Below are 15,174 nucleotides of genomic sequence, written 5' to 3' on the forward strand. Positions count from 1 at the left end.
AAAACTTCAGAGCTTGCTCTCTGAGATATCTCTGCTGTCCTAAACCAACTGCCTTGCCTTACAAGGTAAACTGAGTCCGTTTTTCACTAATTTTGAAATTGATAGAATTGGCTGAACATGTTGAAAAAACCAAGAACTAACAGAGTTTCAGACCAACTCGGTGGAGTCAGCATGGAGGGTGTGTATTGTTGTAGCTATCCAAGTGGGAAAACTTTCCCCAGTTCTCCCAGTAGTCACTGCATCGAAAGTGGTATCTTTATTATCTTTATTTACAGAACATGTTGTGTGCCATCTGGCAGTAGAGCAGGGGCTGCAGTTCCAGCATGTCTGAAAGGAAGGATTGCAAGGCAAGGAGTCCCACATGTTCTGTGTAGTTTCCTTCCATTACATGGTTACTCATTTGTTCAATTGCCCTGGAAGTCCAGGAGTAGCTCAATCTTTTTGGGAGCTACAGGGACATATTTCATCCAAGCTCTACATTAAATAGTGCAGACACAGAAATTAATGGTTGGTGTACTCAAAGCCAAAACTAATTTATAGACTTTGGGAATTATTTCCTGCCTGCTGGATTTCCAAGCAAAAACCAGCAGTTGCAGGGAGAGGCAGCCAAGGCTGCTCTGTCTTAATCCAGAATAGAAGGTGTTTGGTGTGTAAAAAAAGAAGTTACACAGTATTGTGTGAGCTCCAGGCAGGCTCCTGTTGCTCCTAAATCAGACACAAAAGACATCTCCAAACTCAGAAGAGACTCAAAGGGAGTTGGTATCTCCCTGGCTTGTGGGAGTGCAAGGAGAGATGCTCAGGGGAAAGCCATGAGAAGTGGACTTGCTTGCTGTGGCATTTTAAGGGATGGCTCTTGTTAAAAAGCAGAGACCTTTGTGCCCTCACAGCAGATGTGTGCTGTGTTTGAAGCACTGTGTGACACCAGAGAGAGGAGGAGAACCTCAGCTTTGAGGTGTGAGGAGGGATCACGGACTCCAGACCTCTCAGGAGTTTTCTCTTCTGCTGTAATTGAAGTAATTTCCTCTGTGCTCTCCCCTCTCCGGAAGGGATTTCTGGACCTGTTTGTCTTGGCTGCTGCTCTGGCTTCCACCAGTGAAAGCTCCATTTCCTGAATACCAAGGTCACCCAGAAGAAAAACCAGCAGCTCCCATTTCAGAACAGGTGTGGGGAGGGAACTCCCTCTTGCCCTAAAGATTTCATTGAGCAATAATTTCCACATGAAGTATATTTACGATCCCAGCCTTTCGCTCCCAGAACTGGCTAAGCCTGTTTTTAACCCAGACACTTTCAAGATGTTCAGGTTTTCTCATCCTGTCCTGATTGTTTGCTTGATTTCATCATCAGCCTGGTTCAGGTTGGAGTTAAAAGCCAGCACAGCAGGAGCTGCACTGTGTGGAAGGGGCAAATGCTCCCGTGTGAAAATATCTTCAGCATGTGAGAAAGAAATTCAAATTTCTTATCAATGAAATGAATCCCTCAAGCCAGAGGGATTGATTTACATGTGATTGCTGCTTGTTTTAAGTCACGAACAGCACAGTGGTGCTGTGGAATCAGAGCCCTGTTAGATTACTTACATAGATATTTAGATGATATATGATATATTTAGGGTGGGACATCCCTGCTGTCCCAGAGCCAGATGTGTGCTGAGAGGGATCAAACAAAGGCAATGCCACCTTGGCCAAGTCACTGTGCAGATACCTTGGGAATTGTATTTAAAAATTCCTTTTTTTGAAGAGACAGGCAATTCAGTAAAAAATAACAGTAAACTGGACTGCAGCAATTGAAAATGGGCTTTGTGTAGTCTCTTCAGCTGGTTCAGACATTACATAAGCTCAGCAGCTTCTATTTCAAAACAGATGTGGAGAAGGAAAACCTTCAAAGGTGTTTCTGACTAGATAATTCCCATGTCAAAAATATATCCTAATCCAGCTCCCACAGTTGGCCCAAGCCAGTTTTGTAAAAACAATGATTAGTTTATTTAGTCTGCTCACTGAACTCTCTTATCTCAGTCTTCTGGTTTGTTCTCTTGTAACCTCTACAGAAGAAAAAAAAAGTGTGTTTTGGCTTGTCTGGAGTTTTTAGCTTGATTTCTTAAGGAAACAGGAATAATGCAATTATATTTATATGTATGTGCACATGCATGTTTCAAAGTGCTTTAGAGCCCATTGGCTAATTTCAACCATGTTTGACAGCAGGGTGCTGCCCTTAAAAATGTTCTGTTTGTACAAGTTACATGAAAATCAGGGAGCAGGCAGAAGAGACAAACACTCTCTGTTCCAATTGAGTAAAAAGGTTCAGCTCAAGTCCAGACCTTATCAGACTTCCACTGTTATTCACCTGAACAGGAATTTATTCTGCCTGCAATGAGTGGGGTATGTTGTCATCTTAGGGAAGTACCACTCTAAGTAGGAGTGACTTCAGAGTGTGGTTTTCTTCTTATCTGTAAAGTCTACAGTGCTGTGCTCACCCTGAGCTGTGCTGAATTTTGTGTGTTTCCAGATGAGCTCCTCCACAAGCTGATATCCATGGGGAGGGCTCAGCCCCATGGCCCTGCACATCCCTCTGCTAGTGCTGATGTGCAGCAGCAGCCAAAGTTAAACACATCCTTCTTCTCCTTATAAAATAAAGGTTGACCAAAAAATGCTTCTTTGTATGTGAATTAAACCAATGGTCCCACCAGTTCCTGCCAGCAAAGAGCAACCTGGTGCTTGCTGGCAGCCACTGGGCAAAGAGGAAATTTTGACTGTGGGCTTGTCCTGAGTGGGTGAGTGGGTTTATAAGCAGGATTATGTGAAATTTGTGGGTTTTGAAGTATTCTTATCACTGCCCATGTGTTTCCTCTCCCTCTTGACTCAATATCCCCTGGCTGAGAGGGCCTCTCCTGCTGGAGGAGCAAGTTGCAGGATGGGCACGGTGGCTTTTGATCTTCCCCTGATCTCTAACCCAGTGCTCCAGGCCCTGCATATAAAATAGATTTTGGGAAGGGAGGTGCTGTGAGTGAGCCAGGCTGCAGCATTTCCTTCCCTGAAGAGAGAACAAGCTGGCAAGGAAGCAAACACTGCCTGAAACGTGGGAGTTGATGATTTCTTCCTGGTCCCAGAGAAGGGAGCTGTGGAGAGCTCTGCTGCTGGGCCTCTCCCAGAGCAAGCACTGGGCTTTGCACTGTCCAGGGAGTGTCGCTTTCCCTCCCTGCAAAGAGGGTGGGCAAACATTCCCTGTCCACTCCACACTCTGTGCTGCCAGTTTGGCTGCTTGGTTGGAACTGGGAGCCTTTAAGTTCCCATTGCACAGCCCCACAGAGGGAGGGGGTCCCAGGGTGATGCCTCAGCCCTGACACACTGTTGGTGGTTTAGGGAAGGGAGGCAGGGCTGTTCTGTGCTCTAGACAGTGCCTGGTCAGTGCTGTGTTCACACATTACTTCTGCATGTTGGAGTTCCTGTTTCTCCCTGCAGAGAAGCAATTAACAGTACTATCTAATTCAGTGAAAAGCCTGATTTGATTGTACAAAAGTGCATTCAGATTATTTTAAAAAGCTTCTTCTCCTATCAGAACCAGGAAAATCGTACATGCTTGTGTGGCTCATGTTGCACCAATGTCCTGATTCACAGCACAGCAAACCATAGCTTCACCCTGTCATCCACAGGCACTGGAGGATGTTCTCAGATCCAGGAGAGAGTGATTCATAGAGCTGGACCTCTCGGGTCAGGAACACATTTGCAACAGATCACTTTGAAAGTGACCTTTTGCCCTGGTAATAAGTAACAAGTGCATCCTGCCAGTGGGGACACAATCTTTGTCATCTTTCTGTTGTTCAAGCTGTTGGGCTGTGCAGTCATTGCTTCCAGAGTGCCTTGTTTGTTTGGTTGTGTTTCTGTGGCATGAGGAGTTCACAGACAAGGCCTCATTGTGCAATACATAAACAACTCGTTAGACACAACGGGCTGGGACAGGGCTTGGATGTCAAATCTGGGAACTGCACAGGCTCCTCCTCCTGCTCCTAAATGCTTCTTGTTGTGTGTGCCCATTGCAGGTGGTGACGTTTGATGCAGGAGGAGTGAGTGGCCACGCCAACCACATCTCTCTTCACTCTGCTGTCAGGTACAATGTCTGCAAACTTCTCTGGATGGCCCCTGGGCTGGTGCAGGGCCATGGTGGTGCTGCTGTGGAAGCAGAACCAGGGCAGTGTTCACTTCACTGCTCCAGCTCAGTGCCAGGCTGTGGGACATGACACTGTCTGGAAATAACCTACAGCATCTTTAGTGTTCCCTCAGCTGGGACCTTGCCAGTCTTCCTTTCACTGGGCCCTCTTGGCTCTTCCTGTTCTTGATCCCACTAAAATATGCCATAGATCACTTTGCACTTCTGCTTTGAGGAACGTGTGAATACCTGATGCCTGAGCTGGTGGCAGGTGGATTTTGGAAAGTTTTTCACCAGAGGTTGTTGCTATCTTGTCCAGGTACCTGAATTTACCTCTCTGCCCCAAGAACATTGTTCTTTCACTGGAGCTGTCCCTATTTACCATTTTTAGGGATAGTCTGTTAGTTCCTTCACCATTTTATTCCTTACATTCTGTGACCCTGTGTCTCCATGTTGTGATGGTGAGGTTAAAAGACAAAAATCCCTTTATTAAAATCACTCAAATTTTGCTGGCGAGACAGGCGCTGTATTTTACTTTAGCCCTCTGTTCATTCAGACCTTACTGTGTCTTAGAGAGATCTTTCCAGAGCTGCCCCTGCCTTTCCCAGGCATGAGAAGAACTCCTTGCAAGTATAGCTTTGTATTTATAGCACCCATTTGTTTTCTGAATCATCTCTGCAATTCAAATAAACAAATTCTTCTGGCTATCCTTGCTGACAACATCACAGTGATTTGCCTTTCTCACTTGCCTAGAGAAAGCTGCAGTGCCACAGAATCCATAGTGGGACCTTCAGCTCCTCTGGGAAGATGCTGAGACCTTTGATGGCTGGAATTCAGTGTTAGAGGGGGATCATGGCTTTTCCCAGCAATTTCCGGAGCTGCCTAACAGAGGAGAGGGGTGGAGTTAAAGGAAGCAGTGCTTTGTTTGGGCTGGGTGGGAAAATGGTTTCATGCATGTTTTAGGAGTGAGCAGAGGTTGGGCAAAGGTTGATGGCTGAGGAGCAGAGGTTGGGCAGAGGTTGTTGGCTGAGGAGCAGAGGCTGATGGCTCAGGAGCAGAGGTTGATGACCAATGCTCGCACCATTTCCACAGAGGGCATAAAGAGCTTCCAGCTGCCTGGACCTCTGTTTGCTCACTCAACTGTTCTATGACCCACAAAGAGGAATGAAAAGCAGGTTTTTTAGGTGTCCTTCTCCACTCTGAAGAGATCATGGGAAAACAAGTTAGCAGCTGAGTTATATATGAGATACTTAAGCAAAACTCTTGATTTTGATTGCAGTTCTACTCTTGTCTTACTTTGTGGCTGTGCAGAAATAACTTTCCCACCTTAATACTTTATGTTTCCTGTGTGTGCAGTAGGGATCTAACCCTCTTCTTGTCTCAGAGCATGTTACCAGGAAATGCTCATTGTCTACAATTCCCTTGAACCCAGAGCTTTGCATTGGCCCTCAGCTGGAGCAGAACATTGTCTGGGCTGATGAGATCCATGCTGATAGGGACACCAGCACAAGCAGTTCTCATTAACTAAGGGCTGGTTTGTGTCTTGTCTCCCTTCCAGTCCTGAATCAGCAGAATTAATCATGGTAGCCCCATCATCTGCATGTGGCAGGAGTGATGCCGTGGCTGCTGAAAGGTTAAGTTTATTTTTAGTGGCTTGCTTGCCCTCGTTATTTTTCAGTTTGTGTTATGGAGGAAGTAGAGCGTGACTGTATCACTGCTGACTCTCAGTGCCCTGATGAGTTCTCACATGTTGGCCAGTACAGGCAGCTCTGGAAGCATAAACTGAGGCTTCTCCTGTCCCCCTGTGCCAGCAGGGCTCTGCAGAGCAGCAGTGGCTGCCCCTGGGGCCCCAGTGCTACATGGCAAGAGAAAGGCAAACGACCTCTCCCCTCCAGGTATCATCTGCAATGTATTTATTAACCATCTTTAAACAAGTCCTGCAGGATTCTGCCTCCACTGTGAAAAGTGGAGGAAAGGATGAAGCAGGAGGCTGGTGCAGTGTTCCTCAGCTCTTTTGGGTGCTCCCAGTCTCTGGGAGACAGGCTTGTGCCCACTTCCATGAAATTACTTTCTGCAAGAGCAGGGGTGGAACAGGCTCTGTGACCCCTCCCACAGCTCCTCACTTCACATGCAAATTATTGAACAGCTTCAAGGAATAAAACAGTTCAGGAAATGGTCATAGCTGAGCAGATGCTCAGTATTGTCTGCTAAGGGCATAAATATTCTTTCCAGTGTCTGGAACAGAGGTTATGTTCAAAGAAGCAGGAACTACTCAGAAGAAATGAGCTCTTTCCCTTGCAGCAGCCTTCCTCCTGACAGCTTGCAGGAGTCCAGCTGCTGCTGTGTGCCTGCCTGGCCTTCAGATCTGGGAGGAACTGGGAAATGCCAAGGTTCAAGGATGGATTTGTTCTTCTGCAAGGGAAAAATAAGAAAAAACAGAATGGGAAAGGAACACAAATTACTATTTGATTTCAATCTCCCCTGGGAGCATTTCAGTTCTGACTTCCATACAGAAAAAAACCCCAACCCAAACCCAAGAATAATCCACTGCAGCAAAGCAGGGAGGACTGGAAGCAATCTTCTGTAGCTTGATTTGGCAACATCATCCTCTTTTATCCCCCAAAACAGGAGCTTTCCCTGTGGCCATGGGAGGTTGGATCCTTTACACTCATCCTCAAGGAAGAGCCAGTCCTGAGTGACAGCCAGGTCACTTTATCCCTTCTTAGCATTAGGCCAGTCACTAGGCACTGTGGCAATGAGCTTGGTAAATACTCTGTGACAGGAACATTGGAGAACCTCTCTTTGCTGCACTCTGAAATGACAGTGCCTGCACTGAGATCACATGCAATATCAAGGTGGTTTAGTTTTGCATGAGTCACTGTGCATTTTGATTTTAAACAGCCCCTCTTGCCCAGGAGCCTGGCAAATGGGGGGCTTTGGGGTTGGCTTTGTTGTTTGCTTGCTTAGGATGGAGAGGAATCATCTTTGTGAGGAGGAGGAGGAAGGACTGTACCACTTGTTTTCTTTAGTGAGCTATCAAATCCATCTTTTCCCAGCTAGAACAGAAAAGAATAGTCTTGTCTGCTTAGAGCAGAGCAAACTGAGTGGAAAATAGGAGCTGCTATATTTAACCACTGTGCATTATGTTGTTATAGCAACTGCATCCATAAAACTTCTATCAATGATGCCATATAAAAAGCTACATCAAGGAATCATTAGCTGAGCCTATTCTCGTCAATTCCATTTGGAAAAACACCTCTCAGTCCTGCAGGATGTTTTTTAACATTCACCAGCTCTGTGGCAGGTTGTAAATGAGGCTGTGCAGATATAATATTTGGGAGCTTTATCACTCAGCAGTGGATTAGGATGCAGCCTGAGTGCCATCAATGCCTTGTTGCTCTGCCATGTCCCAGCCTGGCCACTGAATGCCCCACTCCTGAATGCCATGGCCACTGTGCAGAAGGGCTGCACGGAGGCTCCCTGGAAGAGGAGGGTTGGTTAAATGCCAGCTGCAAATCCATGTATGGAAACAATGAGCAGAGCAGTGTCCAACCAGTCCCAATTGGTGGGAGCCATTCTCAGAGGCCACCAACTGCATCCCACCCCAACAAAGCACAGTTCTGCTGTGAGTTTCTGTTGAATTTCCAAGGCCAGGTCTTAAAGGACAGGGAGAAAGCTGGGTTTGGGTGATTAGCTTGATAACAGTGAATGATAGTACATTTATCATTTTTATTTGGTGCCTTCTTATAGTGTGGGGCTGGAAGATCTCTCCCTCCTTTCAGCAACTGCAGCTTGTGCATTTTTCACTTGTTTTACTGATCTTAAATGTCCTGGGGGAGCTTATGAGTGATGGCTGTGGTTTGCAGCCAGACTGTCCCCATAAGGCTGAGACAGAATTGTACTCTGCTTGAGACTTCCCCTCAAAGCTCTCTGCCCTGGCATATATCCCATAGCTGGGTATGTAGTTCTAGATTTTATCTCATTCCTTTATCCTTTTCCCTCATTCCTTCATTTGACCAAGTTCATTCATCCCAGTGCCCTTCCATGACACTGTTGAGAGCCATTAGGATTAAAGCTGAGCATGGAGCACCAGCACAGAAGGGATTCCCCCTAAAGAAGGTTTTTTTCCCCAAAGAAACACCCTCAGGGGCTGTCCTTCCCTGTGTCACTGGGCTGCTGGCAGTGAGGGGAGCAGTGACACTGCACATTCTTCTCCCAGACAGTGCCAGGCCCAAAGCACAGAGCCAGGACACTCTGTCAGCTGGAAGATCTCTTCATTGCCACTGGCAGAGCCAACTTTTGCCACTGTCCCATGTGTAAGTACAGAGTATCTGAGCAGTGTTGTACAAAGTGCTGCTCCATGGTGTAGTTCAGGGTGCATGGAAATGGAGCCAGAAAATCCAGGGAGGGAGGAGGCATTCCAGAGAGCAAACATCCAACATCTGGCAAGTATATCCTTCTAATGTCTTTGTGATTCCTAGGAGACTGCCTGTTCTTCCTCCTTCACATCTGTTTCATCAAATTAATTGGGCAGATTAGAGGTTGGGATCCTAAATGGAGCCCCAATGCAGCTTTAAGACATTCATTCTTTGCCATGCTCTTAAAAACTGGATTTCCCCAGTACTCCACAGCAGCCAGCAGTCAGTTCAGTGAAGGGTTTTGCCTCTGGCTTAGGAAACTATTTGGAGAGAGAAGTCATTGAATTCAATGAACAACTTCTCAATCCAACAGAACATCACCCAAACTGTAACACACCCTCTTGGGCACAAGCCCCACAGGGGTTCTGTGCCCCCCAGGACTGAGGTTTCAGCTCCATCTTGACTTGTTCCTTCTTGGAACAGCTTTAGTTTCACTGGTCAGTGCCACAGAGGAGCTGACCCATGCACACTTTTCCTGAGGATGCCTGAGTAAAGGCAGGGAATTTGGGAGCCAGCTCAGTCCTGCAGTTTGGGTGAGGGCATTGGGCCATTTCAGTGTTTCTGCTGAGCAGATGGAGCTGGTGGCTGCAGAGCTTTCAAAGCAGCTGGGCCATGAGGGAGGAGCTGGGGCCGAGTTCTTGCAGGGCAGCAAAGGTTGGAGCCTTTGGATGTCTCATGGCCTTCCCAAATTCTTCACTGCAGAGGGTCTCACATGTGGACTGAAGCTACCACAGGTATAACAGGGTGCAGGGAGAGGTGTTCTGTAATCACCAGGCTCTGGCACCTTGGCAGTGGGTGGGAAAAAGCCACCTTAAGTCACTTTCTGTTTAAAAAGGATTATAAAAAGTCTCTCCGGGAAGAAAAAACAAAACACCCACATGGAAAAATCTCCTGAAAAAGAGCCTGTGTTTTGCTTTTTGAGATTTTATGCCAAACTCTTTCATTTCGACCAAACCACAGCAAGTCCAATCTATAAAACAACATTCCCAAAATGGCAACAACTTAGAGCTGCAACCTCTCCCCTACTTGGAAGTGTCCCATGGAGACGCTCCAGCAGGGTGGAGATGGGAGTGAGAAGATGGATTTGGGAGAGGATTGGCTCATTTTGTGAACGTGTGCAGGAGGTAGAGCTTCGTGTTTCTCTCTCTCTCTCTGCAACCACAGAGAAATACAAATGAGCAAGGCTGCAATTCCTCTGCACACAGAGCTGGGTGGAGCCCGTTCCCAGGGCTCTGCACTGAGCCTTGCTGAGAATTGAAGCATTTGGATTGGGACAAAAAGGATGAGGAGAGATGCAGTTTCTTCATGCCTGTTCTATCAGATGAGTGGCAGGTCTGCTGGCTGCCACTTTGAGGACCTTTCAGTAAGCAAACACAGCTTGTGTCTCCCTGAACCTTTACACAAGCACAAACTCTTTAATTTACTGCTGAATCAGACTTTTCTTCCCTGCTGAAGATGCTCCCTGCTCCTGCTGAATCGTTTCCATATGAGCTGGGTCTCTCACTCCTGTATCTAGTGACAGGAATGGTTATTTTTAGTTCCCTCTTAGAGCAACTCAGGGCTTTGAAGATGCCTCCATGGCAGAGCAGCACACCCAGAACAGACATTGGACTTTCAGAGAGTTTGCCAAATTTCACAACCACTCACTGCTTTATCTCTCCAAGCTTATTCTAAAAGTTTCTCACCCTACTAACTGTACCAAGTGCTGAATAATTTCTTTGGGTGGCCAGATTCCACTTGTGGGGGAAGAAACCTCTGGCAGAAGAGCAGAGCAGAGCAGATATTAACAGATATTTAAATTACAAGGCAACATTTAACAGACTGTGTCAGAGCAGTAAGACTTGAGTGGTGGGACAGAAGGTGGCCAAGTCACTATTCCAAGGCCATTGTTTAGTAGGAAATGGCATTACTTTGGCTCTGGAGCAGAGGACACCACTGGCAGGAGAATCTGTTTAAATGTGTTTTCTGATTGCTGTTTGAGTTCTGTCATGACCTGCATTTCTGGCTTGACTTTTGCTTTGTATTGCATTGAGTATTCATCACTCCATACTTCCTATTTTGTCTAGGCCTGTGTAGCTAATCCTTTTCCTTGAACTTAACCAACAGCCAGAGATAATCCTAGTTTGAAAGTGACTGGAGAAACACAGCAGTTTACATATAATGCATGTTTTATCCTGGCTGATTTACACATGAACTGGCACATTGTCCTTTGTCAGATACACCACTATTAGGTGATAACAATCTCTTTCAATATTACACAGGGTTAAATAACTTTTTTATTATTATTATTTCCCTTCTCCTTTTGGCAAATGTTCCATTGTTTGGATGTCTTTTTCTCCTGGAAGAGCAGGACTGGATGTGGGACAGCCCTGAGTGCCATCTGCTGGAGACCTGCTGCTTCCCAGCCCTGCCGTGGGCCAAATCCAGGATGGCTCTAAAGCCATGAGCAGAAAAAACAAGATAATTAGGAAAGGAATTGAAATGAGCACCCCCTGATGTCCTCACCATCCCAGGGTCATTTGCTTACACTTCCTGATGGAAGTGCCATCACCATTCACATCTCCCATCCTTGGTCCTCCCGTTCTGTTTTGCTACAGGACAAAGTCATGAAGGGATCAAAGTCTTGGTGAGCAAAAAGCCAGAGCAGCTTCTCAGATGTCCCAGTGCCAGCCTGAGTTAGAAAAAAAGAGCTGGTGTCCAAAGAGGAGCAGCTGCTGAGACAATGCCCCTGGCCAGCAGAGCCTGGGCTTTAAACAGCCCCAGGTACTCCCAGGGGTGAGCAGCCTTTGGCAGCCTCCTGGGTTTCCCTTGGGAAGTCTGAGAGTGAATTTGATTTATGGACCTTATTTGTGGTATGTCCCAGAAGCCAGGATGAGGAAAGGAATGGCAAAATAGTGTGGGGAACCAGGCTTAGCCCTGCCTGACGTGCAACCTTTGTGGGCTCCTGAAGTTTCTCACAAGATTGGCCATTGTCTCTGTGTGTTAAATGAAAAGGCTTGGTTTTATGTGCAGGGTTTTATTCCTGTAAAATCAGGGCTTGAGTAATTCCACTGAGTGTTGACCCCTTGTATTTCTTTCACAGGTACCTGCATTCAGAGGGGAAGTTACCTGAAGGTAGGAGTCCATCACCTCCCCTCCCACCTCCCATCCCCACCCTGCAGTCCTTGAGATCTCTGTTGTGTCCAGGGTTCCAGCTGCCCAAACTTACCCCTGCACTGCAGATGAAGCTCACAGCTGAACTTTTATATTCCTGCATTTTTTTACCAGTTCAGGCTTCTCTACAGTCACTTTTCAGTCCCTTGGGGTTGTCCTGCCTCAGTGGTGTGATACACTGTCTGGCCTTGTGCTTCTTGGGTGAATCTGAGTGCTCTTTCCAGATCCCTCAGCTTAGTCACAGAGTTTTTGGTCACAAAAATTTACAAAAGAGCAATCATTTCTATGACAAAGAAACGATTACCCACTTAACCTAAAATATTTGCATGTAGCAAGTTAAGCCTCCACCAAACTGTGCTCAGGAAGGAATCTGAAATCTGCAGTGGCACAACAAACTGTAGTGGCTTCTTCCACATGAAATTCTCTGTACAAGTAGGGAAAGGAAAGAAGGAGGTAGCTCCTGACCCCTTTTCTAGAGTAGAGCTGCATCCCTTATCTCTAGCAAACAGTGCTTGCCCAGGGACAAATGTGTGGACCTCGTTTAAGCACAAAGCTGTTACTCAGCTGTTTGGACAGAGCATAGGAAGGTGGCTCAGCCAGGCCCACCCAGTCAATCTCCTGCTCCCTCAGCAGCCATCCAGGCTGTGTTCCTTTAATGCTAATTCCCAAATCATTGTAGGATTTGAATGAGTCACAGCAAATCAGTTTTAATTCTCTGCTAGCAGGAAGCTGCAGGCCTAATGAGACAGCATGAGCCAAGATGGCAGAATGCCCTTAAGCTGAGCTCTGACTGCAGTCCCTTCAGTTCTCCAGTTCATGAAAGAGGAGTATTAGTGCCAGCTTCGTTCATAGGACCTTTTCTTTGTTCAGCCCTGGGGTGCAGCAGAGCTCTGTGAGCTGTGTGCAGCACAAAGGACAAGGGGCTGCAGTGGTTGATGTCACTGCTGGCTGTCAGGCCACATCTACACTGAGCCATTTTCATGTGCTGCTCATGCAGGTTTCACTGAATGAAATCCATACAGGTTTGAACACAGACCCATATCCAGAGAACATTTCCATTTCTCCAGCAGCATCAAGAGGCTGCTGGAGCTCTGTGCAAGCCTTGCTGCTCTGATTACATCACGTCTGACATGACCTACAAACACCAAAGAACGGGGAGCTCCCATGCTGCTGCTTATGCTAAGCCTTTCCAAATATAGTTCCAGTCTCATTGAAATTCCCAGTATTTATAATTTGATCTGGCAGGCGTGCAGGGCTGTGCATCAGAGGGGCTTAATGAAACAAGGGTGATGCTGGGATTGAGGCTGTCTGGATGGAGCTGAAAGGCATGTTCAGGCCATGGAAAAGTGCTGTGCTGCTGTTGAGAAGAGAGAGCTGCTTGTGGGTGAGCCTGTGTAAGCCCATGTGATCAGGGAATCCACAGAAAATCTCCCTGCAAATGCAAAAGCCAGCTAAGCCTTGCATTGCCTCAGTGATATGCAAATGAGCACCCTAAATATCCTGCTTTGCTTTCTAATGCCAGCACAAACACAACAGGCTTTTTATAATCTGTAATCAAGTTCTCCAGCCCAGGCACAAGCACTTGTTTCAAGAAGCCAAGACAACTGCTGGATGTGCTCCCACCCTTGCCACTGGCCTCTTCCAGCTATAACCAGTGCTCTTCCAAAAGAACCTGTGCTTCCTTCCATCAGGAGCAGTGCAGGCCTGCAGCACACACAGTGCTCACTCAGGAGCTCCTCATTCTAGGCATCCTTGCTGCCTGAGTGATTTGGAAGTGGAAAGCCAAGCTGAGCAGGCTGCAGGCTTCACACACTTCTATTCTCAGCCTAATCCATGAGCTATATTGATCCTGCCCTTTCTGCCAACCTGGAGAGGTTGCATTACACTGCTAATCCCATCCTGCCCAGGTCACAGGCACAGTAGGCTCTGAAAAGCTTCACCTGCTGGTGTCACAGGACTCCTCAATGGCAGCACTGCTCTCACCCTGCTTGGCAGGGAGCAGCCTGTTTCTCTGAACCCTTTTCCATCTTTCCCTGGACTGTACATTCCTTCCCTGCCTCATTTCATCTCACATTGCCATGCAGAGCAGGCTTTGCTGTCAGCACATGGAAATCCTGGTTGGATCACTGACATAGAGAGCTCTCACAGTGCCCTTTTTGGGGAGATGGATGCCACCACTTCACCTGATCTGACCGAGGAGGACACAGCAGGTCAGAGCCATCCACACTGAAATCACTTGCCATGGTTTTGAGTCCTTATTGCTGAGCTTTGGGAACAAAAGGGTGCAATTGCTGCACGAATTAGTATCTCAGGAAAGAAAAATTGAGGAAAGGGAGAGCACATTTAGTTAACAGAGCAGCCCAAGCTTCAGAGAGTGGTGCCAGGCCTCTCTTCCCATCACTGTGAGTAGGAATTAGTGTGGCATTGCCAGAGTCCATTAAAGCCAACCAGGAAAGGAAAGATCATTGTCCCGTGTTTGAAAAGCAAACAGGTGCCATTGGAAATGCTGAGAGCAGCACTGTACTAGAGGATCTCTTCAGAGGAAGGGGAAGAATGGTTCCCCCACTCACGGCACATCACAGGTTTCCTTCCAGGTTTGCTATTTGCAAACAAGAAACGTCTCCAAGTGGGATTAAAGGAGTGTCAGGGCCCTTCTGTGAGCGACTGCAGCACTTGTGCCTGCAGAGCATCCCCCGGGAGAGCGGCTGGGACTGATGAGCGGCTCTGCCCGTCCCTTGTCCCGGCGGGCTGGGAGCGGGACAGGGGCTCAGGTCAGGAGGTGTCGGGGCCACGCCGCTCCCAAGCCCCCGCATTCCCGCACGTCCCGGCGCGCTCGGCACTGCCCGGTGCAAGCACCGACCCCGCGGGGCCGGGCTGCGGCGGGACACGGCGGCGGCAGGCGGCTCTGAAGGCACGGATGCGGGTCCCGCTGCCCGGTCCCCTCCCGGCCGGCGGACGCCGCCACCTCCCGGCCGCTCCCGAGCACCGCCCGCCGCTTCCAGCGCGGATTTTCCAGCCGGGTGGAAGCGCCGGTGATTGCCCTTGAGGGCTCTACCCTGCCCCTTTGCCACCCGCAGCAGGAGGAGATCACTGCCGGGAATGCTGTGTGTCACCTGCTGGGGAGCCGACTCCCAGTGTCCCCTGTCCTCTCCAAGGAAGGGGAGTATGGCCTTGGAGCCCTCTGTTGTACTGAAATGAAGAGATAGCCAGTTAACTTTGGAGAGTGGGAGAGGCTGTTGAAAAGTTGGAACAACACCCTTGGAGAAAAGAAAAGAAAAGAAAAGAAAAGAAAAGAAAAGAAAAGAAAAGAAAAGAAAAGAAAAGAAAAGAAAAGAAAAGAAAAGAAAAGAAAAGAAAAGAAAAGAAAAGAAAAGAAAAGAAAAGAAAAGAAAAGAAAAGGAAAGGAAAGAAAAGAAAAGAAAAGAAAAGAAAAGAAAAGAAAAGAAAAGAAAAGAAAAGAAAAGAA

The 15,174-nt window shown here is 47.4% G+C and overlaps 1 protein-coding gene across 1 annotated transcript in view; it reads left to right on the forward strand.

Moving 5' to 3' along the window:
• PIGL (phosphatidylinositol glycan anchor biosynthesis class L) overlaps positions 1 to 15,174 on the forward strand; it is a 51,885-nt gene that overhangs the window by 33,887 nt on the left and 2,824 nt on the right. Inside the window, exons 4-5 of the mRNA XM_021524933.3 lie at positions 4,031 to 4,098; positions 11,638 to 11,669. Of these exons, the coding sequence (XP_021380608.3) occupies positions 4,031 to 4,098; positions 11,638 to 11,669 (100 nt within the window). The remainder of the gene's footprint in view (positions 1 to 4,030; positions 4,099 to 11,637; positions 11,670 to 15,174) is intronic.

The sequence above is a fragment of the Lonchura striata genome, chromosome 20 (assembly GCF_046129695.1).
Source record: "Lonchura striata isolate bLonStr1 chromosome 20, bLonStr1.mat, whole genome shotgun sequence".
Taxonomy (NCBI): domain Eukaryota; kingdom Metazoa; phylum Chordata; class Aves; order Passeriformes; family Estrildidae; genus Lonchura; species Lonchura striata.